We start from the raw sequence: 14419 nt of genomic DNA on the forward strand, positions 1-14419 counted from the left end.
AAAACTATAGCCGGCCGAAGATAATAAGAGTCTGTTGTCATTTGATACTGTTACATCGTAACAGGTACATATATATTGCTGCACTAAAATGCAGCGGATCTCATTTGTGAAAGTTCAGTTAAATGTCACTTCAAATTAAGCTTGAAAAAGGTAAGAAATTAGATTTTTTTTTCATATTTTTCAGAGAATAACTGACAACGTACGTAATTGGGGTATATCGTGATATATATCGTTATCGTGATATAAAATTATCCATATCGTGATATAGGATTTTTTACATATCGCCCAGCACTACTGAAGAGCTTTCCCATTTAAAAACCTAAACCCTGCCTACAGTCAGCTGGCTACAGCGTCATTTTTATTTGCTGATTGAAACTGGTCAACTGATTATTCAGCAGATTTTAATGAAACTTTCTTGAAATACTCACTGAATGTACATTTACAACTAATTCACTTCTAGTTAAAGAAGGTCACCACAGCTAATCAAAATTCGCCAACATAACAATAACTATAATTTAACCTATTTTACAGATACTGACCTAAATGTTATTTTTAGACTTTGACCCAAACAACTATCATTTCTCAAGATACAATTTTAATTTAAAACTCTGGGATGAAAGGCTTTTAATTAGGAAATATGATGGTAACAAATATGATAATGCAATAATACCTGACAAAGTTTTCAATGATTACTAACAATTTCTACATCATTAAATGACTGTTATGTAAAAAAAACATATGTTTAAAAACAGCAAATATTCATCACTTTTGTTAACAAATAAATTCAACAATCCGTTACAGAAATTCCCCCATTTTTGCATATTTTAGCCTCAACTTTTACTTTAACACTCAATTTCCTCCTCCAAAAAGACTCAGTCTGTTGCCTTGCAGAAGAAAAGAGAAAAACTTTACCTATTTTGCTTTCGACCTGGCGTCTCCGATTCCATTGTTCACCCTCTGACTGTGTTTACATCCGGGGATTTTTTTTACCAACTCAATATTCCTTGTTTGCCAAGATTGTCCGAAGTGTACAGTCAAAGTTAGAATGCAAGCAAACGATTTGCAATTGTTGGCAACAAAACGTGATTGTGCTGATCATAGACGACACACATGTAAATCAAAAATATTGGAAAAACTGCATATGTTGACAGTTATTATGGCTTTAAGATTCTGCACAGGGATTTAATATGACTACAAGTTCGTAAAGTTTTATATGAGCACACAGGAAGCCCAGCAGCAACACTGATTGTGTAGCTGGGCCTCCTGGAGCAGCAGCAGAGCCTGGAAGCCATGTCCCCTGCTGTCCCTGCAGCAACAACCCCAGGAGCCACATGTTTGACTAACACATCAAACACAAACAGTAGTATGGTCAGCATGAAGACAATAGGTTGCACATCACCAACACTCGCTCATTTATTCTGGTGGGTGCCGAATGTCTCCCGATTTAGTCAGTATCTTTGTTGCAAGCACTGAACACCTTCGACGTTGTCATCTTTTATGCGAATGAAGCTAGTTAGCCACTGCAGCTAGTTAGCTTGCAAACCCTGCCTGGATATTGTCTTCTCTTAAACCGCCATCTTAGCCCAACTCAAGCAGCCATTATTTCTTATGCATCCTTAAATTGACACTAAGCATTCGTTTCTTGACGACACTGGCAGCTGGATGGGGCAGAAACGTGTAGAGGTGTTCGTGCAGACGGGAGGAAAGCGCCGGACAGTTAGCCGCAACATGCTAACTGGGAGCTGACGCACAACACAAACTCTGGCTGCAGTTCTTCACGGTGGGACGGCTCGTTTCGCGTCACATCAGTATTTCTCTCAACTTCAATATTTATCTTTCAATAAACGTAAATTAAGTAATAGTTTACACTTTACTGTATCGTTTGCTAGTAAGTTTCTGAAAGAGAAACGCAAGAGTTCAGTAGAAAAACAACCTTTATCATCCACTCAGTTCACATGGTAAATTTATTTAAAAAGTAGAAACAGCTGTAACAGTTTTTTTCTTCACCTATTGATGTTTTACAAGAACATGTAATCAAGTATGTTCGAGGCAATATGCATAATAAGCGTGTTGCACGATTTCAACCAGCTTTGAGACTAATCAGGGCGGAGATGCGTTCAGGTTCACCGAAGCACACACTGCTGTTTGCTATTTAATGCATTTTTTAACACAGAGAAACATGGCCTGACTGGACTTTAATGTTTTCATTAAGTGCTTGGCAGTGAACATGTCGCTCAGTGTCTGCAATAATCCGTAACTGAAGTCTGTTCTTTTTTTTTTTTTTGGTTTTTATTACAGACAATTGCTGGCTCAGCTTCAAAGTTGGGGGAAAATTGAGGCTAGGCTCCGTAGCGTTGGGAGGTCTGTGGCACTCATTTCAGGTGGGATATGTGCTCATCAGAGGAGATAACGGAGAGAGGCGGCTGTGTGGTCCTGTTCAGTGTAATACCTTTAACAGCAAGGCCTTCGTTCTGGCGCCATCTTCTTGAAGCCCATGAAATCCAAACAGAGAACTGCAAGTAAAGGACGTACAAGGCACACCGACGGTTCTGTGTTACTTGGTGGGAAGCGATCATATTTGATGTTCTCTGCTGCGCAGGAGATATTACGAAAATACAGAAACGAAGTGGATGAAACACCTTACACAATGCACTAACTAACCTGTCTATTCCAACCAAGATTTCCTTCTCTTGCGCTGTTAGCTTCGGAAAGTCCTCTTCGATTTCGGTCGCTTTTCCCGACGCCATTTTCTTCTCGTCATTACCAGCAACACGGAGGCTCCGGGCAGCGGCAGAAGCGGCCGCGGTGAGCGACACTCCGCACGATTTCATGCAGACGGAACGAGAGCAACAGCGGGACCGAGCAGCTCCGGGGAAACGCGGCAGCAACGACACCGTTGCACACCTATATCCAGGGTTAAAACAGGGCGTAGCGTAATTCTTGCCAAATCCTCAAGGAAATGATCCTTTCAAGTTGCCTCGCGCGCTCGTCATTGTACGTCAAAACAAAACTTGTATTCCGGTCCCAATTTATGCATGGAGTTGGTGTGATGTTGGGTTGTCGGAGAGAATGTTATTTCAATATATGGCAAACTTCCCCAAGCAGTGGCTCAAAGTTGTTGTAATTGTGTCACATAGGCAGGCGCACGCCGCCACCGTCGCCACGCCCCTCTGTTCAGTTTGACCAATCAGCGTCAATAATCTCTGTCACATGACAGAGTTCAGTTGATGGGATACGATCACGCGCACGCACACATCAAAATGTGCTACTAAGGCCCGCCTACTGTCCTCCGATTAGTTACTCACGCTATATTATGATTACGTAACCGTATTTTACAGAATCCTATTGGTCAAAAAACTGTCACTTATATCAAGGTTGCTACGTTGCCTGTGAGTTTTGAAAAATATAGAAGATTCATTTACATTACTAAAATAAAAGATTATTATTTGTCAAATTTATTTATATAGCACTTTTCAGCAGCAAGGCAGTTCAAAATTCTTTACAGCATGAAAACACTAAAATACAGAGCAAATATGAAAACACACGCAGTAATATAAAAAACTAAACTAAACTTATCTAAAACATGAGCTAGGATAATCTAAATTAAATCTATTAAAACTAACATAAACAGAGGAAAAACTAATCCAGGAACACAAATCATACTAGTTCAAACTACAGCTAAACTGAGGAAGAGATAACCACAGTATAAACTGATAATAAGCTAGCATAAACTGAACAGATGAGAAATGGTAAAAGCTAAGATATATTAAACTAAAATAAACTCATGGTACCGGAAGGTTAACTAATTGGCCAAAGACCAACTAATAGTTAAAACTGTAAAAAAAAAAGAAACAGAAACAGAAACAAGAAAACAAGAAACAAATTCCAAAACAGAAGAAGGATAATAATTCAGCAGTCATATTGCAATAGTTCTGTGGCTATATTTACACAAAATACATAAAATATGTTAAATATATATCCATAAAGGTATATATACCACAGGTTTAGACTGAAATCATCTTATATTGAAAAATCTCAATGCTGTAGCCATTTTAGTAAATCCTTGAAAAATACTTGCAGTTTTACACGATATTGCAAGGTGTCATGTTGACAATATGTTGTGAAAGACTCATTTTGCTTGAAGTGGAATGACTCTAAATGTTGAGCAGCTGTAGATGTACATCCAGTAATTACTTTCTGAAAAGCCTAATAAAATATGTGCCATAGTTCAGGAGATATTAACAAATTAACAGGGTTGACTCCCAACAGTTGATGCTAAAGTTTTAAGCAAAGATCTTGGACATACTCCTAGTAGCTCTTGGAGTATGTGTCGTGAATCACTCTCAGCTACAACTACACCAAATCTTAGCACAATATATGAAAGGTTGCATGAATTCCAGCCACTTTTGTGTTTTCCAAGGTCAGAATTCACTCGATTCAAGATGGCCGCCACAGTCAGCCATCACAGCCATCTTGAATTTAGTTGGCTCCCAAACATAATCAGTTGTACAATAACATCCTATGAATATTTAGAGGAAGTTTTATTAATATTCATCAAGTGGTTGATGTGATGTTTTGCTAACAGACAGAGCTGTTAGTCAATGACAAAATGTTAAACAAAGCTCTTGTGCAGTCTGTTAACACTCAGAACAGTGTCAGCTACTGCCACGCCACATTTTAGTTGTCGCCATTTTTGTGTCATTTGGTTGTGGCAGCCATCTTAAATTGGGTTGACTCCAAAAGTTAAACAGTTGTAGAAGTACATTCAGTGATAACTTTCTGCAAGTTTTTTAAAATATGCATTCAGTGGCGCATGGTATTTTTTGATAACATCAAACAAACAAACACACACACACACATGTACACACAGAGTCGTGGGCAAAAAACAATTGTCCACCTTTATCTTTTGGCAGCGGAAATTAATAATGTTCCAACACTAAAGAAATTGATTATCATGATAGATTTATTTGGTTGTTTTGTTTATACCCTATTGCTGTACAGACAGCTGTTACTCTGTGATCTTCTAATATCATCAGTCAGTTTCTACACATAGTCATTCTAACTTATTAGTTAGAAACCTGGTAAGCCAACATATAGAGAAGTACAAGGAAAGCATCTTGAACTGTTGGTGACTGTACGGTAACCACCAGCCTCAGACAGGGTTGTCTACAGGGAGGAGTAATCCTGCCCTTGTGTTGGCTCTTGGTTGTCAACAGCCTACTGAGTTGAATGGATCCAGACTCTATACACAAGGGTATTCAGATGACTTGGTCATACTTATAGTAGGCTTCTGCCTGGGTACGATATGTAAACTAATGCAGAGGATATTAAATATAGTATCCAAATTATACTGGGAGTGGAAACTTTCTGTCAACCCAAACAAGAAAGAATTGGTTCTTTTCACCCATAAGAGGTCAGGGAAGGGTTACTCACCTCCACTATCCTGCATGTTTTACTTGTTTCCCTGCTCCAACACACCTGATTCAGAGGTTAAATCACCTCGTCATGTTCTGCAGAAGTCTGTTAATCACCCATTGGTTCAAATCAGGTGTGTTGGAGCAGAGGAACAAGTAAAACATGCAGGATAGTGGCCCTCAAGGACCAAGATTGGAGACCACTGGTCGAGACAGAAAGCATGTAGATGAAAAGTACAAGAAGGTCACAATATACTTATATCAGTGCTGAAGAATTGCAGGCAGTTGTTGGGATGCCATCCCAAAGGTTGTCAGATGGATCTACATGTCTATTATCTGCCCCATGCTATGCTATACTGCTTTAGTAAGGTGATCTAATGCCCAACTTGGGGTGGCAAGAGTGATGCTCACCCATGTGCAACGAATGTCCTGTCTGAGCATCACATGTTCCATCAGAACAACACTTGAAGTCTTACTGTACTTGACTCCACTGGATTTGCATGTCCTGGGGGAGGCCATATCCAGTGCTGTGAGGTTCTGTCAGCCTGGTAAGTACAGAAGCCTAACAGACTCGCAGCATACTTGAATCTGTGACTGAGCAGATTGACGATAGATCTGGAGCAACTTCTCAATAGTGTACTGGTCCTCCGGTCATTTCTACTGTTTTACAGATTTCCACTGTTTTGTTTTTTTTACCATTTTGAAGGGGTCAGCATGTGCAGGGGTGCTGATTTTGCACAATCATTGTGAAAGAGAATACAGTTACCCTAGGCATGTGGCGTCTCTCAGACCTCCAATGTACACATAGGCTAATTGTTATTATTATTACATACTGGTATTAATGGTAATGAAAGCACTGATTACCTTGCAAACGCTAGTAGCCAGGTCCATTTTGAAGGCCCAGAGCCTATTGCAGGTATTTCAATAGCAGTCCGCAAGACTACCCTTCAAGCCTAGATTAGACGTCAACACACAGTCTGCTGGAGGGAGCTGACGGACTGCAGACTGGCACGAGAACTGATTAAAGGCTGGAATCCCAGGTTCATAACAGCTCTCATTGTCCTGACAAGGTAAACTTTAAGTACACTGGTTGGAGATTCAACTGGGCATAACCTGCTCAACTGCCACAAAATGGTGATGGGACTCCATGACGACAGTTTGCGTGATGCCTGTGGCATTGAATTAGAGACCTCTGCACTATTTAGGCTATTGTTTGGCTCTAAGCAGTCAAAGAGAAAGTATTCTGGGGGAACCCTACATGGATCCCTTTTGTCATACTAAATGAGAAATCACAAAATCAGCTCTCATTCACATGGTCGCATGATAAAAAATGTGTCATTTTGTTCTGGTTGCAGCTTCATCCACCGTTTTTTGACACAAAGCCCTGGTTAAACTTTTTCTCACAGGGGTATGTTCCAAGTATTGTGTGTGGGCGTGTTTAGTTGTGGGAAAGCGGTTGGACTGTCATTTCGCTTCAAATATTCTGCTTTTAGAAGCTGGTTGTTTATTGTACTGCGAGCAAGCAATATGGACAGTTTTGAAGAGCAGTTGATTGAGGGTTTTTTTTTATGACTTTATTTTTGGTAAATTTACAACATCAAAACAAAAAAGAAAAAGAAACAAAGTTAGATAATATTTTACAGTCCAATAATTTACAAAAAAAAAGGAATAGGCCAGTGGCGGCTGGCCAAAAGAGGACGCTAGGGCGCCACCCCACCACTCACATTACCTTGAATAAGATGTAAAAAAAATAAAAATACAATAAAATAATAAAATAAAAATATTTCAAAATATATGTAGCCTGAAGTGTACAAAAACACACAACAGATTCCACCGTATCAGTATTTACTAAACAAAAACGATGGCAAAAAAAAAGTCAAGAACTATTTGAAAAGTCCATTCCATGATTCAAAGCTTGTAGAACCTCTTTTAGAACAGATAAAATAGATCAATCGAATCATCTTTATTGTCACTCTGTGCCTCATATGCAGCCTTTTTTACATTTGTGCATCTGCAACATGACTTTTGGTCCCACCACAGTTCAGCTTGAGGTCTGAACCTTGACTGGACCGTTGCAGCACCATGATTCTTTTCTTTTTCACACATTCTGTTGTAGATTTGCTGCTGTGTTTGGGATCATTGTCCTGTTGCACCATCACCTAGTTTGGTCCAATCAGGCATTGGACAGATGGCTTCACATTAGACCATAGAACACTGTATATTGCCTCATTTAAGTGAGATTTTAAATCAATCAGAACTGTCCTAAACCTCTACAGTACCATGTTGCCTTCATGCAGCAAACCCATTTTTGGCCTGTCACATCTCCACATTGCATCCCTTTGAATGATGGATTTATTTAAACAGAGACAAGGCACCAATAACAGTGTTTTAGTTTGTCACATGACTTTCAGGAAACCATTTTTAAACTCTTTTTTATAAGCTTTTTCAAAGGAAACAGCTTTGCCATTTTGCTCCACAAAAACAGTCTGAAAACATACAGTATTTTCCTGGCTTTTTTCTGTCTTGACAAAATACATTCACACTATTAAGTTAATAAATTTTATTTCTTGATAGTTTACTGCAATTTCTCTGTGCTGCAGTCTTATAATCCTGAGGCTGCAGGTTTAAACCCAGATTGCGGCAGAAAACAATTGCCAAATCGTTTGTGCGAGGTTGCTCGCTGTGGCGACCCCTGAAGAAGGGACTAGCGGAAAAAACATCTCCCTCTCTCTCTCTCTATTTGCTAATTAAACAATGGAAACTTGTAAAAAGGCAACAACGCACCATAATAAAAAATGGCATATGTTGCCTCGAGGCAACAGTGATCCCTTATATTACCACCATGGCAGCATGAGTGTTTAGGTAAATATTATGTTTAAAGGTATAACATTCATCAAAATTTTGTTTTGATGTTTACAATTTACCAAAAATAAATTGGATGTTGATTGCACTAACGTTCAGGCAATTATGATACACTGTAGGCCAAAGTCCACTATTACAGTGAACCTTGTCTTTTCTATGAATATTTTTAGATATAAGGAAAGGTCAGTACAACTTGCTGAAGTTTCAGCTTGCCTTTGAAACAAGAGGAAAGTTCTGAGGAAGAGGGGAAGGCTATCAAACAATGAAGATCTGGCTGAGACAAGGCACCTGTGGATATTGGATATTTTTCTACTGTAAATCTTTTTCTCATAAAAATCATTTGAGCATTTTATTTCATTCATTAGTTGATTTGAAAAGGACATTGCATATTATTTGTAAGACAGAAAACGTGGCAGAGTTGGGCTACTTTTCAGTTGATGAAAGAAATGCATTTATTTAGACATTATATTTTTTTTCTAATAACTTTAATTCATTCTAAAATTTTACAAAATGTTTATTTTATCCTGTGGAACACAAACAGTGCACCTGTTTATCAATTCAGATGTGTTTGTAACTGACCAACAGAAAATTATAAATATAAAAATGCATTTACATTTTTAACTGTATTTGTGAAACTTAATTAAATGGCTTCTATTCTGCTCCGTGTGTTTGTCTGTGTGACGTCAGAATCATCTGACGTCACACAGATGATCTGAGGTGGTAGTAGCTGAGAGTCATTGACCGCATGAAGCCCGGGTTGACACGGCGGGCGATGTGCATTCCTTCAGGAAATACAAGGCCTTTAATCTACAGCACGTGTTTAATTGAGTGGAGTTAGAAGTAACGTTATTGAGCTGTTCGGCCTGTAGAAACAGATCCTCCGGGTTCTCCTCCGGGTTCTCCTCTGACCGTCCACATTATGCTAATGACGGAGGACAGACCTGCGCACTCCACTCCGAAATGGCGAATCGCAAGGGTAAGCAGGTCTAAGAACAAATTATTTTTTATGCCCGAACCAAACTTAAGCGAAACTTCAGGAGCATCGCTTCCATCATAGACGCGTTTGTTGATTTTAACGGTGAAGTCGTGAATTGTTAACCCTGTCTTTCCGCAGCGTTAACTTCTGTTAGCTTCCGATGCTAACTTTGTCAGCAGGCCTGAGAACTTTCCTGAAAGGACTAACTTCACTGCAGCTGCCTCTTTCTTGTTGAATTACCCGTAGCCTTACTGTTTATGTTACTAGAGTATATCTCTAAATATTGTATATTTCTTTAACCTTTGTTAACTTTCTCACCACGAGAGACTCGGGTTTTTCGGAGCCGCGCGTTGTTACTGTATGCTAACTTTCTGTTTCAGATGTAGAAGAGGAGATTTACGACACGGTGGTGGATCTGACAGAATACGCCAAACGCCAGCGATGGTGGAACCGCCTTTTTGGAAAAAACTCCGGTCCTGTAGCAGAGAAATACTCTGTAGCCACACAGATTGCCATAGGAGGAGTGAGCGGATGGTAAATATTCGCCCTGTGAACGCATCATGCTGCTTTCAGGGGCCCATAAGAAGACTGTGTCGGAGTTTAATGCACAGTACAGAACAAAGCTTTTTTGGTGTGGTTCTGCGTTTTTTGTTGTTGTTGTTGTTTTCTCTCTCTCTTTTTTTTTTTGGTCAAATATATTTGATTTTTCACGTTTTTTAACAGACAACAACAACCAACATGTGAGCACATCACACAATCAGTGCAAATAACAGAAACACAATAATAGAGAAAAAGAGCTGTGATAACCAAAACTTAAATGAAAGGAAATAACAATTCTTTGTTAGAAGCGGTGTGAAAGAATGGGATCCGTACCGAGTCAAGATTAACACGCAAGAGTATGTATGCCACTGTGGAGCTTAAAATCTGGATACGTTGAGACATGACAGAGTTGTCGTTGTGTTGGTCGAACCTTGTAAACACCATTTTGTGTGATATTGTGAGATGTTCCGCTCAGAGTGGGTGTTGTGAATGACTCAATATCTGACTTATGACCATGTTTATGTTGGCTAATATTGATTAGCTGTGGTGGCCATCTTGAATTAGACTGACTCCAGACAATAATCAGTTGTAGATGTATAATTACTTTGAGAGTTTCATTAACTTTTTAAGCAAAGATCTCATGCCTCTCAGCAACTACCACACCAAACTGTAGCATAATATCTGTAAAACTAAATTAGTTATAGCCATTTTTGTGTTTCCCAAGGTGAATTAGTTGAATCAAGTTGACTCGTAAAGTTAATTAGTCTCAACTCAGTGAATATTGTGTCATTAAAATCTGCTGTGAAATGTTTTGCTACCAGTTAAATACAAACATTACTGCTATAGATATTTTATGCCAGCTTGCTTTAGTAGGAGGTTTGTCATTTATCCAAAATATAAAACCATTATTTTTTGCAGCCTATGAAAACCAGCACCAACATTCTCATCTTGACTCGGATGAACCAGTGGGTTCAGAAACAAAGCCACACCAAATGCATCTCTTAGATCCACACCATCTGTTTGTATTTTAACTTTGCACAATCTTAGTCTAAAACCTGTACCTGATATGCACTCCTTCAATAAATGCTAGGGCTTTAATTTTTCAGTTTGTACCTGTTCAGTGTGGTTTGAAACGGTCTATTGTAAGTATTGAGCCATTCATTGTAATAAAACCCATAACAGTGAAGATATGACATGCTCATTTAAACATATAAAGGCAGTTCATTGTACATTAATTAAGAAAAGCAGCCCTTAAACAGTCAAATGAGAAACAAAAATCATTTTTATAAGTCATTCGTTAGCATCAAAAGATAAAGTATGCAGTGCAGTTTAAAAATGTACTGATATGTTTATTTAAAGTGCAGGTCAGTAAAAATGGCTGAATGTTGAAAAGAGTTCTGAAGCTTCTTTATTTTAACTAATAACTAACTCATTTTTTAGGTTTTAATTGACAGAATAGCTTTCACTCATCTCTATATCTGAGTATGAAGCACATCAAAAAATCATAGAAATGTTGTTCACTTCCTGCTGTTTAAAAGAAGTTCCATCTTATTTGTTTTTATGACTTTCATTTTCTCCTTTTGGTTCAACATATTGGAGTGATGTGGTTGTGGTTTTAACCCCCCTCACTGATGTACTTCAGGTGTGCGGGTTACCTTTTCCAGAAGGTTGGAAAGGTTGCTGCTACAGCTGTCGGGGGAGGCCTGTTGCTGCTGCAGGTACGTCTGCACCACTGCTCCTAAACTCAAAACCTTTCAGTCCGTTTGCCTCTCATCCGTTTAGCATTTCCTTTCCGTTTTTGTTGCAGATTGCCAACAACAGTGGCTATATCCAGGTGGACTGGAAGAGAGTAGAGAAGGATGTCAACAAAGCCAAGAAGCAGTTACACAAGGGAACCAATCAGGCTGCTCCAGAGCTGAACACGTTTGTTGAAAAGGTAAGAGTTATTTTTTTTTTTTCATGAAAGTTTGATCTTAGTCCATCTTTTTGAGGACTTTTGTAAAAGCAAAAACAGTCTGCTGTGGGAAATCTTTGCACACTACTAAAAAAAAAATCCTGGCTCTACATCAGAAAGTCAATCACTTGGGCAAATAGACTAGAAAATAGATATTTGTGTAAATTGGTCCTTTATTTTTTTTTTCTGCTACCAAACTTAGTGTTAAGGACAGATAAAAACTCCCGAGATACTGGAACACCTGCTCTCCGTCCTCAAACGGGATCAGGAAGATGCACGGAGGAAGAGAGTCAAAAACAGCCAAGAGTCCATCTTAAAATCAAAACACATTTATTGACTTTCAGCGCTGAAAGGGAGACGAGCTGCTTACCGAAATTCAGAGCACTCAGCCTACGTCTGCCTCTAACTTCCTGCCCCATGTCCTTTTGTTGCTCAAAAACCAAAACATTAGTCCCGTCTGGTAGTTTTCCATCTCCCTGCTCCTCGTGGTGTGTTGCCGTGTTGCTTCCGGGATTTTCATGACGTCATCTTATCACGTGTTCTCTGCAACCTATCATTCATCCTGTACATTTCTCTTCTAGGCCCTGAATTCCGGTAAATAGAAACTTCATGGTCTTACATTTTATATAACTTCAAACCCTGATGGCAGACCTGCCAAACTGTACACTATTTGATTTGAACGTGTGCTGGCATGTCTGATTTCAGTAAAGTATTGGACCCTTTTTTTAGTTGGAGTAATTGTCCATTGTTGAGTGTACACCCACAAGCATCAGGCCGAAGGAAGAAAGACCCGAATATTTTCTGTTTTGTGTTATTAGCTGCATGAACACTGTTTGAGGCTGACAGTGGTCAACAACAAGAAGTCTCTTGAAGGTCCAGTGTAAAGAATGTTGTGACATCCAGCAGCCCCCAGTTTCACTGGCAGTTTGATGCTTTTCAGAACCAAATGGTCCAATTAGGAGCTCTTTTCTGGTTCCAGGTTCTCATTCTGTTCATTTCAATGGGAGAAGTGAGATATAGATAGAACTAAGAAACATTTTCATATATACTCATTGATAAAATAAAATGGGCTAATACAGTATAAAGAACACTTTTACTAAACCTTAAATAACCTTAAAAGAACAGTTCAGCCATTTTGAAACCTTTTTTTAGAAACCTAAATAACAGCAGCAGCAGCAGCAAGATGTAGCACTTCGTGGACATTCCATTTTGTTGAAATAACTGTGTAATGCAAAATGAAAGGTGTTGTTAGAGTAAAATGGCATTTTAAAGAATCGAGTTATCTGAAGACTGCCAGTCTGCCTTGGAGGGGGTCCATTTGGACTACAGTAGGTATTTTTAGCTCATGAATGCATTCCAAACGAAGCCACTTCCAAGTTTGATTACTGCCACCTTAAAACGTCTCCAGTCTTCAGATTTTCACAATGGTTTATTTGAACACTATTTCATATTCCTTCACAATTCGTTAGTTTGCATTACATGGTTCTTTTAGCAGAACCCGATGTGACACCAGGATGCCTCAGAAGTGCCAGTAAAACATTTTGCTCCACGTAAATCACAGCAAAAAAGTGGAGCTGTCCGTGGTGCCAAGGTTTATAAACTGTTTGCCTGAACTGCGATGAACTGTTGAAGATTGGAGTTGTTTTAAGACAGCAGTAATCCACTTTGGTCTTGGTTGGGTTCAGACTAGCTGTGAGCTTGTTAGTCCTGTCAGATGGAAACTCTGTAAGATATTATTTATTGGACTTTTAAACAGAAACTTACTTCAAAACAGCCACCTCTTTCATTTTTTTCTTTAAATCTACCTAAAATGTTGTCTTTATTGCAGGTGACAACTCACAACCTTAGTTATTTAAAGAATGTGTTTTACCATTAACCTTATTTGTTAAGTTTGTCCTGAGATCTGAAGGACGAGTTACAATAACTAATCTGTGCGCTGAAAGATCTTTTTCTGTCATTTTTTCCCAGTCCAAAGAGTTTGTGAAGAAGAACGCTGTTGTGACAAGTGGCTTCATTGGAGGATTCCTGCTTGGGCTGGCGTCTTAGGGTCTGCCAAAAGAAGCGTCTTAGATGCTATCAGAGTCAATTTCATACTAACTTCTAGTTCTCCTTGTTTTTTGTTTAATCTGCAAAACTTTCCTAGCATATGGTGGGTTCTCTCAATGTGGAATTGGTTCAATCAGAAGCAACCTCTTTAAATCATGCTGAATGACTTGTTAAACAACACAAAGGTCAAGTGAATGATGATTTTTCATATTTATTTAAAACAAGCTGATTTTGTCCAAGTGTAAAACACATGCACTCCTTTTAAAGCTCCGTACAGGCAGAACATTTAAATTCACCTTGGTATACCATCTGCCTCCATCAAGCCAGTGTTATCATTTTCAATTTTAGACGTATCAATTTTTTTATGCGAAAAAATTGCTATTGAGTGCTGATGGATGTAAAAATTGTGATGCCGTCTTCAGTGGTGCTGAATGGTAAATAATTGTCTCTCCTGCATCTCATTGTTTATGTATTTTACTGCTGTGGATACCAAAAGACTGGGTTTGCTTATTCTGTAAGGAAATAAACATGAAGGAATAAGTTAAATGTGTCACTTGTATGTTTTTTTTATTTTTATCCTTGAGTTTTTGATATGTTTGAGTTATGCTGGAGTTTTACTACGCTCCT

The 14419-nt window shown here is 38.8% G+C and overlaps 1 protein-coding gene across 1 annotated transcript; it reads left to right on the forward strand.

Moving 5' to 3' along the window:
- Positions 1-9092: 9092 nt before the first annotated feature.
- fundc1 (FUN14 domain containing 1) lies at positions 9093-14338 on the forward strand. Its single transcript, XM_017429074.3, has 5 exons — positions 9093-9252; positions 9633-9786; positions 11435-11510; positions 11600-11728; positions 13715-14338. The coding sequence occupies exons 1-5, from the start codon at positions 9237-9239 to the stop codon at positions 13790-13792; spliced, it is 453 nt and encodes a 150-aa protein (XP_017284563.1). The 5' UTR covers positions 9093-9236; the 3' UTR covers positions 13793-14338.
- Positions 14339-14419: the final 81 nt, after the last annotated feature.

This window comes from Kryptolebias marmoratus, linkage group LG6 (genome assembly GCF_001649575.2).
Source record: "Kryptolebias marmoratus isolate JLee-2015 linkage group LG6, ASM164957v2, whole genome shotgun sequence".
In the NCBI taxonomy this organism is placed as follows: Eukaryota; Metazoa; Chordata; class Actinopteri; order Cyprinodontiformes; family Rivulidae; genus Kryptolebias; species Kryptolebias marmoratus.